The sequence below is a fragment of the Anabrus simplex genome, chromosome 2, assembly GCF_040414725.1.
Source record: "Anabrus simplex isolate iqAnaSimp1 chromosome 2, ASM4041472v1, whole genome shotgun sequence".
Classification (NCBI taxonomy): domain Eukaryota; kingdom Metazoa; phylum Arthropoda; class Insecta; order Orthoptera; family Tettigoniidae; genus Anabrus; species Anabrus simplex.
In genome coordinates, this window is record NC_090266.1 from 902,222,444 (window position 1) to 902,248,968 (window position 26,525).

General features: G+C 42.1%; 1 protein-coding gene across 1 annotated transcript in view; it reads right to left on the reverse strand.

Moving 5' to 3' along the window:
* LOC136863173 (peptidoglycan-recognition protein 2) overlaps positions 1-23,529 on the reverse strand; it is a 46,643-nt gene extending 23,114 nt beyond the window's left edge. The window contains exon 1 of the mRNA XM_067139524.2: positions 23,376-23,529. Coding sequence (XP_066995625.2) covers positions 23,376-23,436 — 61 coding nt within the window. The 5' untranslated portion in view covers positions 23,437-23,529. The remainder of the gene's footprint in view (positions 1-23,375) is intronic.
* Between the last annotated feature and the right edge of the window lie 2,996 nt (positions 23,530-26,525).

Here is a 26,525-nt window from a genome sequence, read left to right on the forward strand (position 1 = left end):
CCATCCGAATGATGCGGCAATCCTCTCTCACAGTTGTCCGTCGCGCAGGGCCTGTGCCAGGTCTATGAGTGTGGGTACTTTCATTTGACCACTGCTGCCATACACGTTGTACCGTAGATGCCTGTCGGCCAACACGTGCAGCGACAGTCCTTAGCGATAATCCAACCCCACACGGTGGCGTGCCAGATGCGACCGTGCCGCATGCGACCCGTGCCACTAGCGACCGCATAATCTGTAACCGTGCCGGATGCGACCGGCGTTGACAAGCAAATTGTCATTTGATAAGCTGTGTCATCACCCAAGGTAAGGTAAGCTAAACGAAGTGCAATGCCATTTCAAATAAGTCCTATAAGCAGCTACTGCCCCTACTTTACATAACACTTCTGGGGGAAACTCGTTTTACAACACGAAACGTGGTGATGCGTTTACGTCTTTTCCCTCCGGGCGAGTTGGCCATGCGGTAAGAGGCGCGCGGCCCTGAGCTTGCATCCGGGAGATAGTGGGTTCGAATCCCACTGTCGGCAGCCCTGAAGATGGCTTTCCGTGTTTTCCCATTTTCACACCAAGCAAATACTGGGGCTGTACTTTAATTAAGACCAGGGCAGCTTCCTTCCCATTCCTAGCCCTTTCCTATCCCATCGTCGCCTTAAGACCTGTCTGTGTCGGTGCGACGTATTGCCTATAGCAATTCAAAAGACCTAATTCTCTGAAATTATTTACGACTTAGGCCTATGTACTTATCGTGCCCTATTAGTACCAGGAATATCCGAGGACGTGTTCGGCTTGCCTGGTGCAGGTCTTTCTACCTGACGCCCTTGGGCGGCCTACGCGTCTGGATGTGGGATTATGATAATGAAGTAGGGAGAGATGAAACCAAGTTTCGGCACGTAGCCTACTCTTCTCGAATAATACCAAGGGGTCTGCTCAATGCTTTACGTCTCCATCCGACGGACGAATCACCATCAACAGCATCATAGTTCACTCCATTTGAACACTGCGAAAAGGCTTGGATTTGAATCCCGGCTTTTGGCATGCAATCTAGTGATTAGAAACTGTCTACCACCAACTTTCCTACCCTGCCGGCCAACATTCTGATGGCGAATTTTTTTTCCATCCAGGCTAAGTGGCTCAGACAGTTGAGATGCTGGTCCTTCGACTCCAACTTGGCAGGTTCGATCCTGGCTCAGTCCGGTGGTATTTGAACGTGCTCAAATACGTCAGTTTTGTGTCGGTGGATTTACTGGCACGTAAAATAAGACCTGCGGGACTAAATTCCGGCACCTCGGCGTCTCCTTTAACCGTAAACGTAGTTACTAGGACGTAAAACCAGTAACATTATTATATTTTTCTTTCGACCAACGGCACTCGAACCTGCTAACAACGGTGTCAGACCTTTATTTTAGAAAAGACCAAGTTAGCTACTTATAAGCAATCTTCCACTTGGTGACAGCCCTTAATGCAGATCAATTGTAAGTGATTGATGGGTCGCATGCGGCACGATGCTTTTCCGCTCGGTCGCTATTGGCACGATAATGGCCGGGTCGCATCCGGCACGTAACCCCTCACACAGCCCAATTATCCGAGCCCTCTCAAACGGCGACAGTTGTTGCTCTTCTCTGTCGTCGAGGCATGTTTGACGGGGAACACCTCACTGCACAGACTGCAAGTCAACTACGCTACACCAGAGTCCGTGTACTGGAGTTGATTCCTCCGCGACCAATCACGTGGGGATACCTGTAACAACAATCCAATGGGTCTGAAACTTTGATCGTTTACATACCTACATGGCGTCGTTCCATATCTTGAAAATCAACACAAACGACCAATGCCTTCATGGTGTTGCAATTTCCATTTTCTTAAGTGTATATTTCTAGATGCATTTTCGTCGTTTTTTATGACAAAATTGTGATGTGTTTCGTAGCATGTCGGTGTAAAGAGCTCCATAAAAAAGGAAGTGGAATTCAGTTTCACAGGTAAGTTATTTTCCTACGTAATAAGCCAGGAAATTTGTATATCTGACTTAACTTCAAGCGGTACATAACCACAGACACTTAATTCGAGGTCTTTTTAGGTTTCAATTTCCTAGGTATGATATCCTGAAGAAGTGGATTCAAGCAATACCTACAGAATACAGTAAATTATGCAGCAAACATGTTATACCTTATTGCTATCAATCAAAGCCCGGTGCACGTTTAAAATTACTGAAAGAACATGCTGTACCATCAATGTTCTATTTTCCAGACCATCCTCAAAGAAAGATTGCTGCAAGAAGGTTGCCGGTTCATAAATATGATTAATAGTAGGCCTATGGCCGGCTCCTCCTTGGCTAAATGGTTAGCGTGCTGGCCTTTGGTCACAGGGGTCGCGGGGTAGATTCCTGGCAGAGTCGGGAATTTTAACCATAATTGGTTAATTTCACTGACACGGGGGCTGGGTGTACGTGTCGTCTTCATCATCATTGCATCCTCATGACGATGCGCAGGTCGCCTACGGGAGTCAAATCAAAAGACCTGCACCTGGCGAGTCGCACATGTCCTCGGACACTCCCGGCACTAAAAGCCATACGCCATTTCATTTCAGTAGGCCTATACTTTATGTATAGGAAAATAAATATTGCATAGATGGCAATCATTTAAACATGGTATTCTTATGCATGTAAATGTTTGATGCTATGTTTTAATTGCTGAGAGAGGAAGAGGTGACAGATGCTTCGGTACGAGAGTTCCCTGAAAATATTTTAAAAAAATAAACAAACTCAAGGAGATAACCTCCCACCATTTCCTGTCAGGAAACATGTACAGTGGCATTCATTCACCGAGAGAATACAAATACATACGTTTAAAACATTGTTTTCATTGCCGTAGGTTAGGTCATGGATTTCATCAGTGACCGAGCGATTTGGGTCACGTAGTTGTCAGCTTGTTTTCGGGAAATAGTGGGTTCACACCCCCCCCCCCTTACTGTCGGCGGTCCTGATAATGGTTTTCCGTGGTTTCCCTTTTTCACGCCAGCCAAATGTTTGCACTCTACATTAATTAAAGCCACGGTCACTTCCTTCCCATTCCTATCCCTTTCATACTCCCCATCGTCGCCATAAGACCTATCTGTGTCGGTGCGACATGAAGGAAATTGTAAAATATATTTCTCTGTGAACTGTGAACCTGGATTTGCGTCTGAGGTGTTTGAATTTCTGAAAGGAAACAGAAAATAGTGATAAGGTATCACATTTAAAAGGAAGTGCTTTAGAGTTTGACAGAAGTATGATTACAAAGCAGTTAGTATGGGATGATAGTAATAAAATTAACAGAGGTTATGTTAATGTTGATCAAATGGTTTGAACAGATGAAGATGAACTGGCTAGGGAAGCTCCAGTTTGTCAAACTGTTTCATAGAGGAAAAGGTTTAGGTGTCTAGTAGCATATTTTTTGTAAATAAGATTCCTGCTGATCTACTAACAGAATTAATAAAAGCTCGCCTTATTAAATTGTATGCATGAATCAAGAAAGGTTGACTCGAAAGTTTCTTACACATTTCGAAGGGAAAAAAGATTGTTTGCAGATGGTTTATGGAGATACATACCGATATGGATAGAACGGGGATTAGTCAGCAAAGCATTCAAATCTGGAACCACTTCCGAAGATTAGTTTCAGTCTTCAGAGACTTTCGAGGAGAAGCAGAAAAGAAATCTTCAAAAGTGGTCTTTTCAGAGGAAGGAAGGAGATAAGCCAACGAATGAAGCTGTATTGACGGAAGATACGGCTGGTGGAGGGAAAAGATGATCCAGGATACCGTAGTTGTTAATCCGTGGTCCATAGTGGCCATCATCGAACAGAATAAGAATTTCTATGAAGTAGGTATGGTGGTACGTACTATAACGTGTGATGTGTCTTCTGTTAATGTTCAAGCTGTGAGAAACTTGGGATGCTGTTATGAAGGTGAGCATTTTGTATCTCATTTTAAACACCCATCAAGCGATTGTAATGTTTAGGCAACACTGAACCCATGTCACGTGCTAAAATTACCAAAAAATAGTTTAGAAGAGAGGAAGGTAATTAGAACTGTGGATGGAGATGTGAAGTAGGGCTACATTTTCAAGCTTCATTCCCTGCAGGACAGTGAGGGCTTAAAGTTTGCTAATTCAATCTCAAAACAGCATGTTAATTCTGGATATCAGAGGTAAACTATGGTAAATGCAAAAACGGCGATTTTTAAGTTTTTATCATGTGTGACTTGTTTGATCGTGCCTTCTTATAGGTACATTATTGCATGTGTATGTTTCGCCGGAATGAAAACAAGCTCAGCGATACTATCGTATGTGCAAGGAGAGTTCAGTGATAAGCAATGGTAAGTGATCATACAAATATCAACCTTATGCCGTCTATCGCATTGGCTCTTACGGTAGTTTACCATGCCCGGAACTGTCGATTCGACCTGCTTTAAGGGTAGCAAAATATGCGCCTCAGCTGCTTATTTCTGCTCACCTGTAAAATTAGTGAAATATCACAATAGTTTACCTCTGACGTCCAGAAATGTTTATAACAAACATAAAAAAGTGAATGTGTCCTTCGCTGCTTAGACTTCGAACTCATGTACGGCAGAAGCACATGAATACTTTGAGGGGAACAAGCATCTTGATTTTCAAGATTCAGCTGCAACAGTTTCTTTCACAAGGAAAATAGATCAGTTGTTTGACATCCTCAATTCTCGAAATGTCTTCGGTCAAAGAGTCAAACAACCTTTGAGGTTTAAAAATGCGAACTTATCAAAATGATTTTGATGAAATGGAAACTTTCCTGAAGTCGATGACTATTGATGATGTTCCTATTTTTACGTCCCCGTAAAATATTTTCATTGCGTTTCTTGTTGTGTATGAAAAGTATAGGCTTGTTGGTACCAAGCCTTTTTTTTTCAAATATTTGTTGACATGCAAGGTAGCACAATATCAAATTGACCTTTTTCCTTGTATTCCAGCTAGAGGTTGTTGAAATAATAATTCAAACACAGTACAGTTTCAACTAGTTCTCAAATCAATGTAGCTAAAGAAAACGATCACTGCTGGTTCAAATGTCAATGTGAATAATTTAGAATCAAGTGTGGCAGATGCACTTGAATTCCAGTAATATTTGCATGAGAAGAAGATGCGGACGGGACATGGGTAATAAAGATGCAGTTATACGTTCACCGTCATGGCAGACCGCGACTTCTGCCATCACGGTTTTCAATTACGCAGTGTCTATTAAAGCCACCATTCGCTTTTATTATATTGTGCACTGTTAAGTTGCGCGAAAGTGCTAGCAAACTTTTTTGCAATAATTGAAGAAATTGCTCTGTTCATGGAGATGAAAGGTTCTCCACAACCAAGTTTGCGAAATAAACAATGGGTAGCTGACCTCGCTCTCTTGGCGGACATAACGTCTTATTTGAATGCTTTAAATATTTCATTGCAAGGGAGAAACACATTGATTAGCACCACGTGTGATAGAATTAAGGCTTTCAAAATGCGGAGTTTGTTATTGAAAAGTCAACTTGAAGCCGGAAATTTTGACAATTTTACTTCATTAAAATCAATGCATTTGTCTACTTACGGAAATCTTGACGACTATCAGACGTCGTTACAGACTTTGCACGATGAATTCAATGCCCGATTAAAAGAAATGAATGATACGGCACCTCAACTTGAAATATTTGACCCCATTTTCAGCGCGTCCTGAAAAACCACCATCATATTTCCAAACAGAACTGGTAAAACCACAGTGCAACGCAAGCCTAAAGGACAGGTACTGCCACTACAACGGTGATTTAATTTCCTTTTACAAAGGTGTTCATCCACAACAATTTCCCAGACTTCATGCACTTGCCTTAAAATTTACGTCGCTGGGGCTGTACCTTAATTAAGGCCACGGCCGCTTCCTTCCCACTCCTAGCCCTTTCCTGTCCCATCGTCGCCATAAGACCTATCTGTGTCAGTGCGACGTAAAACAACTAGCAAAAAAAATTTACGTCGATGTTCGGTACAACTTATGCATGCGAACAGATGTTTTATATTCTGAATTTAAATAAATGTAGAACTAGGACTTCTGTCGGATGTTTTCTTAGAGGCTGTACTTAGAATGTCTACTGTCAAATCGATTATACCCAATATTGGTAAATTAGCTGCCGCAAAACGATGTCAACAATAGACTTAAACGCTAAATGTACATTAAGACAAACGCAATGTATGTACAGAATAAATTGTTTACGTGTTCACAGAATTGTCATAAATAATATTGTTTTCGTAAGCTGCGCGCTGACTTGACGACGTGTGGTTCTGCCTCTGCCACTTCCCCTCCAGACGTCGCCGGTACTACAGCACAGCACCGGGGCCGGCCGGGGCCATGGGAGCACCTCAGTTGGAACTTATTGATCTAAACAATAAGTAACCATCGCACAGGGCTCTAGATCTCTATATGTAAAATAACGTGTCCTGACTGACTGACTGACTGACTGATTCATCATTGCCGAACCAAAACTACTGGACATAAAAAATGAAATTTTGGGGATACATTCATATTACAAGGGAGGATTTTTGGATATCCCTTCGCTAAGGGGGGTGAAAAGGGAGATGAATTTTTAAAATGAGTGTATCTATATATCGAAAACTGAACAGTTTAAAGACATGAAAATTGGTATTTGGAATCTGCTTTAACAATAAAGAAACACGTATTATTTTGTTCTCGGAAAATCCTGATAAGGGAGAAGAAAAATGGTGAAAAGGGGGTTGAATATCTTTTATGTGGATGCTTATATCTCAAAAACTGAAGAAGTTACAGTCATGAAAATTGGTATTTTGAATCTCCTTTAAAAATTAAGAGACCGGGCGAGTTGGCCGTGCGCGTAGAGGCGCGCGGCTGTGAGCTTGCATCCGGGAGATAGTAGGTTCGAATCCCACTATCGGCAGCCCTGAAAATGGTTTTCCGTGGTTTCACATTTTCACACCAGGCAAATGCTGGGGCTGTACCTTAATTAACGCCACGGCCGCTTCCTTCCAACTCCTAGGCCTTTCCTATCCCATCGTCGCCATAAGACCTTTCTGTGTCGGTGCGACGTAAAAAAAGCCCATAGCAAAAAAAAAATTAAGAAACACGTATTTTTTTGTTTTTAGAAATCTACTTAATGGGTGGTGAAGAGGAGTGACAAAGGGGGTGAGATTTTAGAATAAGTATATCTCATAAACGTAACATGTTATAGATGTGAAGACTGGTATATGGAATCTCCTGTAAAAGTAAAGGAACATACATAATTTGATTTCTGAAAATCCACTTGTGGAGAAGTGTTAAAGTGGGTAAATTTTTAAAATGAGCATATATACAGTATATATCAAAAACTTAACACGTTATACGTGAAAATTGGTATTTTTAATCTCGTTTTAAATAAAAATAACATGTATTTGTTTGTTTTCGGAATAAAACACTTCAGTGGGGGGGTGTTTAAAGGACTGAAAAAGGGGTTAAATTGTTTTTGTGTGAATTTTTATATCTCATAAAGGGAAGATGTTACAGACATTAAAATTGGTATTTGGAATCTCCTTTAAAAATAAAGACGTATTTTTTTGTTTTATGAAAAATCCGCTTAAGGGGATGGGGTGGGTGAAGAGAAGTGGACTTAGTTCAATTCTTTTTATGGGGATACTTATACATAAAATACTGAAGATGTTACATACGTAAAAATTGGTATTTGGAATCTCCTATACAAATAAGGAAACACGTATTTTTTGTTTTCGAAAAAATCCTCTTAAGGGGATGAAAAAAGGTGAGAAAGGGCTTGAATACCTTCTTAAGGATACTTATATCTCAAAAAATGAAGATGTTACAGTCATGAAAAGTACTATTTGGAATCTCCTTTACCAGTTAAGAGTGGGTAAATTAATTGAAAAATGAGTTTAATTCTTTGCATGAGGGTACTTATATCACAAAAACGAAGGATGTTACGGACGTGAAAATTTGTATTTGGAATCTCCTTTAAAAATAATGTAACACGCATTTTTGTTTGGTGGGAGGTGGGGAGGGAATCAACTTAAGGGGGTGTAAAACGAGTTGAATTCTTTTTATGAGGATACATATAAGGACTGGTCTTAAAACAATACACCGATAAGGGGTTTTGACTGGGGGATGAGGAATGATGACAAAAATATGCGTTTATATGAAACTTTTTAAATTACGAAATTAAAATATCAAATGATATCCTAGGTGTTAAGTAACAGAAGGTTTGAAACAAGTTTAACCCGTCAGAGTGTTAAATGGGGGTTACGTTCCGAAAAAAAATTTATTAATTCCTTCCTCCGAAACGGTTTAACGTACGAAGACAAAATTGCAAATAGTGGTACATACTTAAAATCCTAGGTGTGAAATAGGAAATAATTTTAAACGTTCCACCGCTAAAGTGTCAAATGAGATTAGATCCTAAAACTAAATTATTCATCCCCAAAACACCTTTTGGTGTAAAAAGTTGTAATTTTACGAGAAGGGTCTTATTTTATATCTTAGGTGTAAAATACCGTATACTTCAAAACATTTCTCCCCTAAGAGGTTTAGATGGTAGTTGACACTCTAAAACACAATATCCATTCTTCCGAAACCGTTTCAGACACGAACATAACGTTTTATAAAATGAAGGGTGGCCTTCTATATCCTAGATGTTAATATATATTTCAAAACATTCACCCCTTAAAATAGCAGTCATTCCTTCATTACTGTTCGACGTACAAAAATCAAAATTTTACAGGTTGGTCACTTTTACGTCCTAGATGTTAAATCATTTATGGTTTAAAACATTCAAATTCCTCCGAACGGGGTTCAAGTGAGTGGTAGATTATAAAATAAATAATTATTCCCCCAAAACCGTTTGACGTACGAGCTGAGGACATATTTTACAAGCTCAGCTGACAGTGGACTCTCCAAACTGTAAAACTTTGAATAATAACTTTCCTTTTAAAGCCGTAGAGAAGCACGGGTATCTTGCTAGTTTTATACAAAATCCTTAGAACTATGGTCCAACTTTCCCTAGGCTGAAATCAAGCAGGGCTTAAGCACAAAATGTTGGTAGAGACAGTAAACAAAATTCCATCAGAATTTCCTAAGAATGTAGCCTACTGGCAGACAGGACAATTTCTTTATCTAAATGCTCAAGGCCTTCCCGGAGGTACAGACATCTAAAGATGACACAATTACCTAGGTAGATAAAAACAGGTCTAATGACTTCCTAAAAGTTCCTTTGTCTGAGATGTGCAAGAACACTCAACAACATTCTTCTCATGGGGCAAATGCGTTTAGACTACACACATACATTATTTGATATCTTCCATATACAGTATAAAAGCCTCGTTTTATATTACCGGTACTAGATTTTGTCCTATATGCTCAGAGTCGCACGAGCTCATATGGGCTTTCGGGGGACCCCTGCGATAGGAAAGGTATCGGGCGTGGCCTTAATTAAGACACAGCCCAGGCATTTTGCCTTGCATGAAAATCAGAAACCAAAGAAAACCATTGGCAAGGCTTCCGATGGTGGAATTCGAACCCACCATTTCCCAAATTCTAGCGTGCAAGCTACATGACACGTACCATGTACCCCACTTGCCTAGTAAATTACTGGAATGATTACTGTTGATATAGACATGAGAGTCCATTTTTCTTTCTTTCTTTCTTTCTTTCTTTCTTTCTTTCTTTCTTTCTTTCTTTCCTTGAAATTCGCTTAATGGGTGACGTATGTGGGAAGCCTAATTGTAAATCTCAACATACAAAAGTTATGTAGCAGAGTTTCTACGAATCCTTCGGAATATAGTACGCCTACTGAATATAACCTTCTTAACCCTTAAATGTGTGAAGAAAGGAAATTATGTAGGGTGTAACAAAATAATAATAAATAATGTTATTTGCTTTGTGTCCCACTACCTACTTTTACGGTTTTCGGAGACGCCGAGGTGCCAGAATGTAGCCCCGCAGGATTTCTTTTATGCGACCGCAAATCTACCGGCACGACCTGCAAAGGCGCCTCAACCGCCTAAGCCATTCAGCCCGGCAAAGTGTAACAAACATTCAGGGCAAAATTTCAAGAGCGGATCATTTATACATAGAGAATTTAAAAAAGGGTTATATCAACTTAGACCCGGAAACGCCCAGTTTTTAAGTTAACTGACCGTCAAATATGATCTTAGTGTATTAAAATATGGCTACTTTCTGAAACTATGGTGGGTTTCTTCGTCTTCTATTTCTTTTTCTCAACCGGGCGAGTTGGCCGTGCAGTGAAAGGTCGCGCAGCTGTGAGCTTGTATCCGGGAGATAGTGGGTTCGCACCCCACTGTCGGCAGCCCTGAAGATGGTTTTCCGTGGTTTCCCATTTTCACACCAGGCAAATGATGGGGCTGTACCTTAATTAAGGCCACGGCCGCTTCCTTCCCACTCCTAGGCCTTCCCTGTCTCCATCGTCTCCACAAGACCTATCTGTGTCGGTGCGACGCAAAGCAAAAAAAATTATTTTTCTTCTTCTTCCTGGCCATTTTTCCAATTAATCGGGGTCGGCGCTTGGTGTAAATCTGACCCAGTTTTACGGTCAGGCGTCCTTCCTGACATCAACCCCACGTGGATGGATGTGTTAACTATTACAGTCGTGGTTGGTAGTGTTATGTGTTTTCTGTGGATGAAGAGAAGTGTATTGAAACAGACCCAAATAACTAGTCCCCGATCCAGAGGAAATACATACAGTTAAAATCTCAGGCCCAGCCGGGAATCGAACCTGGGTCCCTTTGAACCGAAGTCCAGTAAGCTGACAATTCAGTCACACTTCTTTGGTATTATTTAAATCCAACACATAAAATGTCTACCCCTCTGCCTGTACACAGGCCACGGTTCCTCGCTTTATCGACTTCTGGGCAAGCTCCGGCATTCCTCCCTCGAGTTCTTCCTGTCTGATAGGCTTCATTATTCAATCGCAGAGGGCTGATGTACAGTCAATCAGTTCAGCCAAGATTAGAGCGCATTACATCATAATATCGGATTTAGTTCCAGCCAACCGGGCGAGTTGGCCGTGCGGTTAGAGGCGGGGCGGCTGTGAGCTTGCATCCGGGAGATAGTGGGTTCGAATCCCACTGTCGGCAGCCCTGAAGATGGTTTTCCGTGGTTTCCCATTTTCACACAAGGCAAATGCTGGGGCTGTACCTTAATTAAGGCCACGGTCGCTTCCTTCCAACTCCTAGGCCTTTCCTATCCCATCGTCGCCATAAGACCTATCTGTGTCGGTGCGACGTAAAGCCACTAGCAAAACCAAAGTTCCAGCCAATGACACAAAGTTCATACTAGACAAACTGTTCTCAGAAATTAAGCATTTCTGAAATTTTGCCCCCTAATTTTGTTACATCCTGTACGCACATTTCAATATCTCAACTCTCGCTATGGTTTTCCGTAAGAAAACATCTCTTATCTTACTTTTCGAAGTTGGCCAATAAACTTGCGTAGCTCTATTACCTTGGGAAATTGACAAGCAGCACTTAGGACCAATTAGTAGTGAATATTTTCATTTTACAAATACCAAATCCGTACAAGCCATGAAGGCCTACTTAAAGTTAAAATCCCCGACCCGGTCGGGAAACGAACCCGGGGCCCCTTGAACCAAAGGCCAGCGCGCTAACTATTTATAACCATGGACCCGGACCTTCTCAACCTTACCTCAGCCACGAGTAGCTCGGAGAGTCTCACACGTATTTTAAGGTCTTTCAACGTTGAATAAATAGCGTAAAATACTAATCTGGGCGCATATGGTTTCCAGTTTTGGAATGTACACAAGCTTAGCTACCTGGAAGTAAAATTTGAAGGAAATCAGAGTTTAACACCTCAAGACTTCCCTTGTCAGTGCAGAGGTTACGGAAAGTAGAAGTCTTTAATGAATATTGAATTTTCACGACCACATTGTAATCGCTCCATAGCTCAATTGATAGAGCAACCGACGCGAAATCGGGAGGTTGTGGGTTCGGATCCCACTGGTGTCTGGTTGGCCATTTTTGTTCTGTACTTAACATCTCTTCATCACGTACTAAATGTACGTAACACGACATAATAGGTTGAAAGTCGCTTTCGATTAGAAGTCTTTAGCTTCCACTCTGCCAAGGACTTTCAGTGCCTGCACAGACATGGTTTCGCTTTTTATTTTCGCAATTTTCATGGTGTTAAAAACTTTGAAGTCGTTTAACTACAATCTTCCCATTTTTTTTTACAAGTTGCTTTACATCGCATCGTTACAGATAGGTCTTAAGGCGACGATAGGATAGGGAAAAGCTAGGAGTGGAAAGGAAGAGACCGTGGCCTTAATTAAGGTACAGCCTGGTCTGTAAATGGGAAACCACGGGAAACCATCTTCAGGGCTGCCGACAGTGGGATTCGAACCCACTATCTCCCGGATGCAAGCTCACAGCCGCGCGCCCCTAACCGCACGGCCAACTCGCCCGGTGATCTAAGGAAGATCAAGACGCTCATCTTTAGAGTCTTCCTCCTCAAGTTGTCCACACTGACCACAAATTGAGAAGAAAATTACAACAGGACGCCTGGACTCCACATTTCAATGTCCGGAACGACACCACATTATCATAATTATGAAAATCCCTATCATTGCCACATATGTAACAAAATATATATTTTCTTCCGTTCACTTGCATCATATAAGAAGTTCCTATTGAATTCGACAGCCGAATGCTGTCCAGCTCTATGGCTAAATAGTTAGCGTGCTGGGCTTTGGTTCAAGGGGCCCCGGCTTCGATTCCCGGCCAGGTCGTGTACTTTAACCTTAATTGGTTATTTCCACTGGCCCGGGGACTGGGTGTGTGTGTGTGTGTGTGTGTGTGTGTGTGTGTGTGTGTGTCGACCTTAAACATAAAATACAAGGAAAACAAAGAAAGGATGAGGAAAACAAGAAAAAACATCTATTACAAAGGAAGGAAATGCTTGTCTGCTACCCGTACTTCACTGTCGTACTCTTGCATCATCACTTGTATAAACAGCTTTGCCGTGTAGTAGGTACAGCGCAACCTTCTGTGGCCTTGGTATTAGACAGTTGTGTTTATACTTGGAGAAATCCTGCCTCTTCCTCTTCACCGAGTCATTTCAGCTCAGTCACAGTGCAGATGTTTTATTCACTGGCCTTCTTCAGCTGCTTCAGTCTTATGACATCAGATATCGAGGTCACCAGCCCCGTGTACATAACGCGTATGAAATACATTATAATAACCTGTGCGTCTGTACCGAAGTGTATTTTAATTAACTGAAGACTAAACTATGAAGGAAGTAGCCGTGGTTTATAATCAACAGGTGCTATCCTAGCTTTTGTCTGTAACTAAAGTAGGGAACTACAGAAACAGAAAACCAATTCAAGAAAAGCATTATTAAACAACGATTGAACAAAAAGTGTGTATTTTATCCCTTGTTCAATATTTCTTTTTGCAGGTATGTTGTATAATACTTATATTTAACCAGTGTGTTCGATAGACTGAAGAGCTTTGACCTTAGATTTTTCCAACCTATAACCACGATTTCAATCTTTTGTAGGAAAGCCGTAAATCAAGCCCATATTAACTGGGCAAGAAGCTGCAATGCTACCGCGGTGGTCTCTCTAGCCTGAAGTCCTTTTGAAGTGGTGTTTCCTTAAGAACTTCAAACTCTGACTGCAACAAAATGTTAGGAGAAAAAGTTACGACGGTAGGCGTAGTCTTTAGGGAAGGCAATGGAATTGAAGTTTGTTTAAAGGCGGAGGAGTGTGGTAAAAAGAATCACTATTGCCTTAAAGGAGAATTCGTCAACAAACAGAACAATTAATTAATGTAAATTGCCTGTCAGTTCATGGCTTTAGACATCAAACTGAGTCCGTGCTCAGGAATGTCTTCTAAGTAGTAGCGAGCGTACTTTAATTGGCGCTCGCCAATTATTGGAAGTGTACTGCGGTTTTCCTTGAGAGAGTGAAGCATTATTACTAATTGGTAGCCCGGCAGGGTACTTAATAAATGTAGACTCATTTGCGGTGAACGGTGAAAGAGTAGCGATACCGAGACAGCGGTGGAAATTAAAATCAGAAGCCTTCCCACCCCCCACCCCCATATCTCCTAATCGGCACAAATACGAGGACTGTAGAGAAAGAAGTGGCAATATTGATAGAACGTAATATTTAATGAACTAACAAGTACTATTGCATTACATTCTTTCAGTGTAGTCACCCGCAATGTCTATCATCTTTCGCCAAAGGTCTGGAAGCCGGTGGGGACCGTTGTTGATGACAGTGACGGAGTGCCCTGCTGTGCAGAGTACAGATGCCACGTCAGGATATCGGCGGCCTCGGAGGGGTTCCTTCAACTTCGGAAACAGGTCGAAGTCACAAGCACTCGTGTATGGTCAGTACAGAGGGTGTTCCAAGACCTCCAATGCCAACGCACAAAACGCCTTGACCCATCGTGCAACCGTCCTATACGGTAAGCCGTTCTCGCCACAGGCTTCACGTAATCCCCGATAACATACTGAAGTATTTCTGCTACGGGCAACCTCGATTTTAATCCACGAGCGCTGATCACCTATTGAAAACAAGCTTTAGATCGATGAAATCGACACTCTTCACTTCAACGCCACACAACATCAACACTTCCAACTGGATGCCTCTCAAATGCATACTGGCATCGACAACAGCGCCACCTTATCGCTCCCATATCCAATTTGCGCATGCCCGATCTCCTGCGAGTGCCTGGTCTACATTGCCACTACTTTATTCACAGCCCTCGTATCTCTCTACGCCGGTTATGAAACGTAACTCTCCCGTGAAGAGGCAATCCGCGCTTGCAGATGTCTATTAAACGCCCTAATCTATATAAATAAAATTGTAGGGAGTCCGCTGTCTGTAATTTCTTTTCTTTTGCCAATATTTCAGATATTTATCCGTTTTAGGTCAACTCAAGACCGAATCGGTGGTTTTTACTTTTCGTGTCTGTTTGTCTGTTTGTCTGTTCCACCATCACGTCGAAACGGCTGGAGAGATCTCAACCAAACTTCATATTTAGAGTATACTCATCCCGGGGAAGGTTTCGATGTGCATATCATTTTAAAATCTTTGAATAGACGGGGGGTTTATAGGAAAACCAGAATGGTTTTCCTCCATTTTCTCTTACACTACTGATTTTCTGTAAACTCCGTTTACCGTACGTGAAACGTCTCTTCATTATAAACAACTTTCGTTATGTTCATAATTTACCTTACTCTTCAAATGACGGGGAAATTTACAATTTTCTGCTGGTATCATGCTCTGCATTGAGTGACCGACAGACCGACAACGAACCTACAGGTTACCATGGCAACGTCTCTGACTGCATGCCAGCAGGGAAATAACGTATTGCCATTTTCCTCATCATGCTTTTAAATTCGTGATTGTTCCTTGGGTAGAAGGCAAGAGAGGCGTCAATCGACCTATCTACGGGATATTGGCGGAATATCGTTGGAGGTTATAACCGCCCTCGAATAGGTTAAGTAATAACACCATTAGTTATCTTCTTATTATTTGTTTACCTAAGAATCACTGCACCTAAATTTCTCCTCTGTTACCGCTTTATTATATCCATAACTCACACCAGCATGATTTATTGAGGGGCATTTGATTTTCCAATACATTCACTTGGCATTTACATATTTGTCGTTATCCGGCTGTCCTCAGTTATAATCCATTTTCTATTAATTTTCAACTTTCTTAACTGTATTATTTTCTTCCTTAATTACGCCGTATGTACGCGAGTGCTAGAAACTACTGGATGTATTTCCACCATGATTCATATTTAGAATACACCTGTCCTTGATAGGTTTTAGGGCAAATATTGTTTCTAAATCCCTGAACTGACTGGGGGTTTATACGAAACCGAAACAGTGATTTTGCACTTCCACAAAATATACACAACCAAACTTAATGGAAATCTACCTACCTTGATGGAAATTAATTTCTAAACCTTTTTCTCATGTGCATCATTTTGATACGAGGATTAATAAGGGAGATATCATTAACGGACCGTTTTTTGGTACAAGTCCCATCGGACTTAACTCACGAGCGGGTGCGTGTAAAGCGTATTCCTTACAACTTGAAAACTACTGAAGATATTCGAACCAAACTTTATATTAGCATCCACCTGTCCAAAGGTAGGTTTTAAAGATCAATAACATTTCATGTTCCGGAATGGACGGGCGGTTTATAGGGAACCGAAATGGTGATTTTACTATTCCACAATATATACAGAACAAGACCAGCCTGACTGGAAATCGACCAAACGTGATGGAATTCCACCTCTAAAACTTTTTTCATGTGCAATTTTTTCGTCAGGAGGATTAATAAGGGAGATATCATGAATGGTCACTTTTGCAGGTTAAGTCCAGCGGACATAGCCCAAAAGGTGTTTTCCATGGAGCAGATTCCTTATCTATATAAATCAAATCGTAACGACTGTGTGCCTCTACATCGACTATTTTGGAGAAATTTTCGTACACCTTTCCGTTTAAGGGGTAATAATGACCATCTGCATAATTTTTGGTTTAGTTTCCTGAAAGTCCTAATTTTTACCCGCCTCGCCCAAAATCCAGATTGCGGCTTAATCTGCCAGAAGAAAAGAGAGAATTGAAATTTGACAAAATTATACGTTTTAGCCTGTAACGGACGGAAAACATCCAAGATCATTAAATTTTTCACTTGTTATCCCCGAAGAATATCGAAATGTGGAGGCAATAATTTTAATGATGGTGCAGACCTTCGGAAAGTCCTATCACATAACGGATTGCACAATCTCCGTTTAATTTGGAATGATCTACAACCTTGTTCTTATGACTTTTTGCCGTATCTGTATCCCTTTTACGTTTGGTTTTTCTCTATTAATCGATGTTAAGTAAATTTGGACTTTTCACATGCATAATTCATACTTTCAATTACTTATATGAAATACAGAATCATCAAACTCTTCACGAAAATTGGCCCACCCAGTTGCCTTAAGTGAGCCAAATGCTATGTATGTAGCTGTCACATAATTATCCGAAAAGTAATGCAATGTGAGATAATCTTACAAAAACTTTACCCTGTTCCACGTTTCTAACTCAATCTGACGCAAGAATAGATGAGATATCATAGGACCAGCCACTTAGGCCACTAAATCCGGCGTCTTATGGTATAATCCTTTGTCGATATGACGTACGTTTAGCAGCAGTTAATCTGTAAATGAAGGTCTGCAATATTGAAAACACGCATATACTTTCGTATGTCGATCTATATATATTCACTGATGTCGATCTGTAGCGATCGAGAAAGGGTGTGTCTGCTATTGTAATCAGTACTCCCCACACCGACTTTGACTGGCAGTAGGAAAGGGGTCCTTCTCCAACTCCTGTGTAACTGTCATAATTAAGGGAGGCCTACCATTGTAATGAATAGTTCACTTCTTGAATTGACTTGCAGAAGGAAAGGGAGCATGCAGTTTTGTTTAAAACTCCCCTACCCGATTGTGTTTGGCTGTAGGCAAGGGTGCCCGCCATTATAAACAAATGTCCTCATCCGAAATGTGACTGGCATTAGGCATAGTGGCCTACTATTTTGATGGAAACTCACCAACTTGGTGTGACTGGCAGTAAGCTGGCTGGCAGTAGGAAAATGGGCCTGACATTATAATGATAACGGCACACCTCAATTTTGACTGGTGGTAGGGAAGTTGCCTGCCATTATAATAAAATCTCCTCGACTGTAATCTGTTTGGAAGTACGAAATGGGGCCTGCCATTGTAACGAACACTCCCAAATTGATTGTGACCGCGCAGTAGGCAATGGGGCCTGCAATTATAATGTAAACTTCCCAACTCGATTGTGAATGGCAGTAGGCAAGTGAGTCTGCCGTTATATCACAAATCCGTAACAAACACTTTACATTGGAAGCAACGTATGGGGACATACCCATGCTCTTTCTCGGATAACGCTAAGAGACATGCAATTTTAAAACAGTCTTATTTACTGCATGTACACTATTTACTTCGAAATTCGAATACGATGTTGAATACCGTAGCGAAGCACGGGTACATTTGCTAGTCAGAACATAAATCAGCAAAAACAGAACATTATATTCGATACAATGTTAAAGAAATATCAAATGAGAATTTAAAACAGAATGCGATATAGAGATTAAATTCTCCTATTAAATTCTTATTATAATAATCTCCCAAGGGTTATCGGCACTGCTTAAATCATGACTTGCTGACTTTACCTTCCGAAGTTCACTTGAGATAGTTAGTGAAGGGCCTTACGACATAAATGACCATGCTTCTACAGCCATAGGACATTTTTTTAGTGGAAAGAAGGACCATCAATGCCTAGTGATGCTGACACGTGATGAGGTAAAGCTTAGAGAAGAAATTCGCTTTAACTCTGATCCGTTACAAGCGATCGGTTTTGTTGACTTTTCTTTACAATTTGTTTTACGTCACACCGACACACATAGGTCTTATGGCGATGACGGGATAGGAAGGGCCTAGGAGTGGGAAGGAAGCGGCCGTGGCCTCAAAGTACAGCCCCAGCATTTGCCTGGTGTGAAAATGGGAAACCGCGGAAAACCATCTTCAGGGCTGCCGAGAGTGGGGCTAACAACAAGGCCAACTCACCCGGTATTTTGTTGATTATTATTATTATTATTATTATTATTATTATTATTATTATTATTATTATAGTTTTTCGTCCCACTAACTACTTTCACGGTTTTCGGAGACGCTGAAGTACCGGAATTTAGTCCCGCATGAGTTATTTTACCAGCCAGTAAATCTTCCGATCCCGGTCTAGAAAGCCAAGGATAACGGCCGAGAGGATCCGTCGTGCTGACCACACGACACCTCGTAATCTGTAGGCCTTCGGGCTGAGCAGCGGTCGCTAGGTAGGCCATGGTCATTCGGGGCTGTTGCGCCAAGGGTTTTTTTAGTCTACCGACACGAGGCTGACGTATAAGCGCCTTCAAATACCACCGGCCTGAGCCAGGATCGAACCTGCCAAGTTGGGGTCAGAAGGCCAGCGCCTCAACCGCCTGAGCCACTCAGCGCGGTAAAAATAAACAGTTATGGAAATTTTTACAATATCCGGCAACATAAATAATCTCAAGCAAAGGCGGGCACAGTTCGGTTCGATGAGCAGCGCTCCAGCTCAGGCTGGAAAAGGAGCAGAGAATGCACTCGGACGGAAGGTATAGCCTAGCAGCTGCTTGCACGGCTTGCCGTTACAAGTAGGGAAAAGACGCATATCAAATCAGATTTAAACTTTCGACACTTATGTGCCTAATGTCTCGTTCTATCCAGTGCAATAGATTATAATGTCTCGTTCTATCCAGTGCAATAGATAATAATGTCTCGTTCTATTCAGTGCAACAGATTATAGTGCTAAGTAAATACGTTTATTGTGTTCCTTTCATTCGGTAACGCGTAAGAAACAAACTTGCTTTACGTCGCACCGATACAGATAGGTCTTATGGCGACGTTGGGATAGGAAACGGACAGGAGCGGGAAGGACGCGACCGTGGCCTTAATTAAATTAAATTAAATGATATGGTATGTAGGTACATCATAAAACATACCTCTTCCTTCTTCGCGTAGATTACTGAAGAGAGTAAGTCACAAATCAACCTCTTTTTTTTTTTTGCTATTGGCTTTACGTCGAACCGACACATATGTCTTATTGCGACGATGGGATAGGAAAGGCCTAGGAGTTGGAAGGAAGCAGCCGTGGCCTTAATTTATTCAACCTCTACAATTCATGTTGGTTGAAGTGATGTGTTCTGTAGTGACGTTCCAAATTGAACTGCTTTATGAAAAATATCTTGTCACATACCAAACAAGGAGCCTCCGTGGCTCAGGCCTCAGCGCGCCGGCCTCTCACCGCTGGGTTCCGTGGTTCAAATCTCGGTCACTCCATGTGAGATTTGTGCTGGACAAAGCGGAGGCGGGATAGGTTTTTCTCCAGGTACTACGGTTTTCCCTGTCATATTTCATTCCAGCAGCATTCCCCAATATAATTTCGTTTCATCTATCATTCACTAATCATTGCCCCAGAGGAGTGCGACAGGCTTCGGCAGCCGGCACAGTTTTTATCCCCGCCACTAGATAGGGCTTCATTCATTCCATTCCTGAGCCGGTCGAATGACTGGAAACAGGCTGTGGATTTTCATTTCATACCAAACATTGTGCTCCTTCGATTTCGGTAAACAATCAGTCACATTCCCAACTGGAGTTGAACTGTACAATAGAACGCCGCTTTACCGCATTGCTTTGACTAGCAATTTTATCTACTCCACGTATTGAAACGTACTGTTCGATTGTACTGAGTAAACAGCCAGGTGCATTGCCGTGGCTTTGCTTGCGTCTTGACTCCGCATATCGCCATCCAGTCTTTACAGCACAGACTATTAGATAGAACACATCTGCTCTTGGCTCCTGGATTCTTCCCGCGCTCATGCATTACCTCAAGGAGCGTGACGCTCTCATTGCCCACCTATGATCTAAAGTGTTCAATTTCCAATCCAGCTGACTTTAGCAGAAGACTCTGGGCGTTATTTAAGTGTATAGGAAATAATTTCCATGACAAAATATAGGTTACATACAATGGTTAGGGAGCGCGCAGCTGTGAGCTTGCATTCGGGAAATAGTGGAATCGAACCCGACTGTCGGCAGCCCTGAATATCGTTTTCCATGGTTTCCCATTTTCACACAAGTCAAATACCGGGGTTATACCTTAATTAAGGCCACGGCGCTTCCTTCCCACTCCTAGATATTTCCTATCCCATCGTCGCCATAAGACATATCTGTGTACGTGCGACGCAAAGCAAATTGTTTTAAAAAATATCTTTAGGTGAAGACAAGGATAAAACAGTCGAAAAATGTTGGACAAGGGTTCAGAAGAAGGAACAGAAATGCTCATCCAGGGATTAAAAATTTAATAATACACTGAGCAATCAATTAAAATTAAGAAAACGTGATATGATTTACTTGATGCTTGTGTTTTAAGGTCTGCAACTTTTATACGAAATTTAAAAAATAAAATTGCTAATTAGGTCAAAAGCGCGCCTCTGTGGTATGCTGGTTAACGTGATTAGCTGCCCCCCCCCCCCCCGGGAGGCCAGGGTTCGATTCCCAGCTCTGCCACGAAATTTAAAAAGTGGTACGAGAACTGGAACAGGGTTCACTCAGCCTCGGGAGGTCATCTGAGTGGAGGGGATTCGATTCCCACCTCAGCCATTCTCGAAGTGATTTTCCGTGGTTTCCCAGTTCTCCTCCAGGCAAATGCCGAGATGGTAGCTAACTTAAGGCCACGGCCATTTCCTTCCCTCTTCCTTGTCTATCCCTTCCAATCTTCCCATCCTCCACAAGGCCTCTGCTCAGCATAGCAGGTGAGGCCACTTCGACGAGGTACTGGACCTCCTCCCCAGTTGTATCCCCGACCCAAAGGATCCCCCGCTGAGTCCGGGGACAGAAACCAACCATGAAGGGTAAACGTATTACATAAATGAATTAATAATAATAATAATTAGAGCTATACATCGGCAAATGGTATATATTGAAGCGAATTTTGTACCCATTTATGAGGTCAATTACCTTAACAATAGTTTTTATATTCTGAATGTAACGGGTTTTTTCCTTTTATTTTTAAATTTTGTCTGAAAATAAAATTCAAGGGGAAAGTTGCATTCTGAATGTTTACGCCATATTTCAGCATGTCCTAAGCGCCAAGACGGTTAAATCAGGTTAAGTTGAATACATAAAACATTAAAGAAATGGACTGAATGTAATATTCTCGAATTTTCCTGTCACATTAGGAGTCAACGCGTTTCTACGGGAAACTATTCTACAAAAACCTGCAATAAGTTTCCTCCAGGACTCTGATTATGATTTTCTCCGTGAGGTAGGCGACTAAGATTCCTTCAAACAGTTACCTATATGACATGGCAAATCTGTCAATCAACTAGTAGTAGGTCTATATTGCAAGCAAGAACTTTGAACGGTACCTTAATTGCTTTATCGAAAACTAAAATAACCTTTACACAGTTTTACTCTGTATGCATCTTCACATATAATAATAATAACAATTCTTTGTTTAAGATTGAGCAGACATCACACTGTGTTCTGATCCTATTGGGCAAGGCTGTTTCTACGGGAAACAAGTTAACCACAAACCATGTGTAACAGACGATCGTAATCTTACTGATAATTTACTATGTAAAGTACTTTAAAACTCGTCCGGCCCCGCGGTGTAAGGGGCAACGCGTCCGCCTGTCACCCGGCGACACCGGGTTCGATTCCCAGCCGGGTCAGGGCCTGGGGACTGGGTGTTTGTGACTTCCTTAATCTTCATTTCCTCACACACAACATTCCACACTAACGCCATTCCAATTACACGCAGGTTCATACAAAATGGTGCCAGTAGGGGCAAAAGATCCACATGGGTCGACGCCCTGAACAGCATTTTAAAAAAAATTAAAACTCCATGAAGTATGAAAGGTAGCAGAATCATCGTCCAGCTTACCATGTATCAGAAAAGTATGAAAAACAAACAGATTTGGTGCTTTTGGATTGCAAGTAAACGTTCACGAGTGAATATAGTAGGCCTACTTCAATCGCAAGGAGTTATGGAACACAGTAGTGATAAACACCGTACCGTCTATGTGTATCAAATTTGTCTGATAACTCATATTGCTGAAACGAAATGGCGTATGGCTTTTTGCTTCGGGAGTGTCCGAGGACATGTTCGGCTCGCCAGGTGCAGGTCTTTTGATTTGACTCCCGTAGGCGACCTGCTCGTCGTGATGAGAATTGAATGATGATGAAGACGACACATATGCCTAACCCCCGTGCTGTGAATCAAACCCGCGACCCCTGTGACCAAAGGCCAGTACGCTAACCATTTAGCCATGGTGCCACATTGCTGTAATGTCTGTATTTGAACGTGTATTTGTATAAATTAGGGGTGGATAATCACACTGGTTTGTCCCTTAATACCATAATAACCACTATTTGTATAGGTAAATTTGTCGTGAGATCAATATCATAGCAGCTTTCTCCTGGTTTTGGTCTCGGAAAATCGTTTACATCATTCGCAGCGGGGAATTCCCATCCTCCTGCTTCGCTAGCCTGTGAGGAAACTCCACACTGGGCAGTGTCAAACGCAAACACTCCCGGGGCTAAAAGCACGCCATTTCGTTTCAGAAGTCAGACAAATTTGAGACACATAGACGGTACGCTAATGACTAAAGCGTTAATACCACACAGAATTTTAGAAAAGCGATCTATTGCTGTTCGTTCCATAGAAGTGTAGGTTGATGACTCATCTTACCTGCTTGAAGGCCGGAGCTCAGCAGTGCCAGACAAACAAACACTCCCGCTGAGAGCCTCATACTGCCGGGAAACTGGCCCGACGATAACTAAACTCATCGACTGGGTTGCCACATCCTTATACAGCTAAAGCCCTGGAGAAAGAGGGGAAACACACAGTTCATTCGTGCACTTACTTCTCACGTCTACAGCAACTTCCGAGAACTGCAGGGCGGAAGGTGACGGCACCATATCATGAAGGCAGATGGGGGACAGTTTGTTATGCATCAAAGAAATGAGTATTGGGACTAGGGTTGTGATAGTTTACTTTTCAGAAAGAAAGAAAAAAGAAATTAATTTTCCTCTCATACTGGCAGCGAGGCCATAGTTCTAACACACTTCGTCTAAAAATGACATCTTTAGAACTTCATATGACCGGGCGAGTTGGCCGTGCGGTTAGAGGCGCGCGACTGTGAGCTTGCATCCGGGAGATAGTGGGTTCGAATCCCACTGTCGGCAGCCCTGAAGATGGTTTTCCGTGGTTTCCCATTTTCATACCAGACAAATGCTGGGGCTGAACCTTCATTAAGGCCACGGCCGCTTCCTTCCAACTCCTAGGCCTTTCCTATCCCATCGTCGCCATAAGACCTATCTGTGTCGGTGCGACGTAAAGCCACTAGCAAAAAAAACTTCACATGCGCGAAATATTTTGGCAGTGATCACTGTCATTAGCTAACCAAAAATAGACGATTAGATTTGTTTTCTATTTTTGAACAATTATCATATGAGCGAAGTGTCTGTTTCTCTTCTTACTATTACACAAGAAATACTGCGAAGTATACACGTATGGGAAATAGAAAGAATTATTACACAGTTTCATCGTCACTATTCTACTGTTCATGTGTAGCAGGCCGAATGTCTTAACTTTCAAGAGAAGATCCCATCTGCGTACGTTGTGACTTCTAGAGTCACATTTAGGGCCGAAATGATGCAGAAACATCGGAATACAGTTTTACCCAGGGTGGGAAAATAGAAAAAAATGGTGGGGGTAGAAAGATCATGCGGCTTAACTACTAGGGCTTGATTTAGACAGTACCCGGCGGAAGAGGAGGTATTATCGGCACACTTTATCTTGATGCATTTGTGTACGGGGGTGAGGAGTAAGGAGGGAGCTGTCCCGGTCCCAGTAGTACTGCCAACTGAATGAAAATGAAATCTGAATTGAATCGAGAATATGATCGATCGATATGAAGTTTCTAAACCGTTATTATTTTAAGCGAACAACTGTGTCACATACACATTATGTAACATTGTATAACATTTCTCGATGCGAATCTTGTTCCTAGCATGAATTCTATAGTTTGGCTTTGCTGTGTAAACAACAACAGTACTAGTACGTAATGTGTACGCCAGATGTCGCACAACGATGCTTAGGCGATTCATAGTTTGTGTTTCAAAGGTTGCTAGTACGAATCTCGAAGATTGCCGAGGTCGACCGATTCAGCACTAGGGTGTAAATGCACCAAGATAAAGTGTGCTGATAATATATAATTCCCCAGTAAGTTACCACCCCCCACCCCCCTTCCAACGATAAATGTAAATTTTAAACCTTTTTGTTTTAATTCAGTTGTTATAACAAGAATGATAAACATTGCAAAGTTATTTCGTTTGTACACTCCTTAGGTGAATATTTTCCTATTGGCTACCTATCGGAAACACGCCCTCTCCAAGAAGTATAAGAATGCTGTATGTTCGAGCTACTTTGTGATGACAAGGAAGGAGAGCTTCAAGTAAGTGATATCTTTGCCCGGGTTTCAGATGGAAACATGAACAATAGCTTGCAGGTGCGGAGTTGCTTTATTGCTCAGGATCTATACTATGTGTAATATTGCTAGTGTTTTTAGGAAAATATGCACAGTAAAAGACATTCATTTGAGAAATATAATGTGTTCTAGATAGTCCTCATTATTTTATATTGAAAGAATCCCCGTCCGCCTCTTTAGTGTAGTGGTTAGTGTGATTAACTGCCACTCCAGGAGGCCTGGGTTCGATTCCCGGCTCTGCCACGAAATTTGGAAAGTGGTACGAGGGCTGGAACGGGGCTCACTCAGCCTCGGGATGTCTACTGAGTAGAGGGAGGGGGGAGGGGTCGATTCCCACTTCAGCCATCCTCGAAGTGGTTTTCTGTGGTTTCCCACCACTTCTCCTCCAGACAAATGCCTAACATGAGGCCACGGCCGCTTCCTTCCCTCTTCCTTGTCTATCCCTTCCAATCTTCCCATCCTCCACAAGGACCCTGTTCAGCATAGCAGGTGAGGCAGCCTGGACGAGTTACTGGTCCTCCTTTTCAGTTGTATCCCCCGACCCAATGTGTCACGCTCCAGGACACTGTCCTTGAGGTGGTAGAGGTGGGATCCCTCGCTGCGTCCGAGGGAAAAATCAACCCTGGAGGGTAAACAGATTAAGAAAGAAAGAATCCCCCTGGGCAATTTTAGTCGGTGGGGGGGAACCCTCCCCTCGCGATTTCACACCCTGGTATTACCTTTGTCTTCCAGTGTACCAAGTTTGTTCATCAAAGACACGAAAAAAATCACTAAACTGGGATGTAAAATATTTTATTTCATACTGTGTTGAATCTTTGAATATTGTGTGGCTATTTCTAGCCCGGTGCAGCCCTTGTAAGTCAGTCCCTCCGACGAGGGTGGCGGCATTTACCGTGTATAGGATAGTGCGTCTTATTGTAGTGGAGGATAGTGTTGTGTGTGTGAGTTGCAGGGATGTTGGGGACAGTACAAATGGAAATAACCGTTTAAGATTAAAATCTCCGGCCCGACCGGGAATCGAACCGAAGGCCCTGTGGAGCGAAGAGCACTACGCTGACCATTCATTCAGGGAGCTGGACGTGTGGAAAGTGAAACTTTACAGTACTTAATTATGGAACTTGACTTCTACCAATATAAATAAATAAAAATTATTGCATATAAAACAGTAACTTAGATACTTATCAGATGGTCGCAATGCGTTATGTAGGCGAGTCGTTACAAATGTCCGCTTCCTTCCCACTCCCAGCCCTTCCCTGTCCCATCGTCGCCATAAGACCTATCTGTGTCGGTGCGACGTAAAGCAACTAGCAAAAAAAAAAGTTACAAATGTCGAGTTATTCTTTAATGAT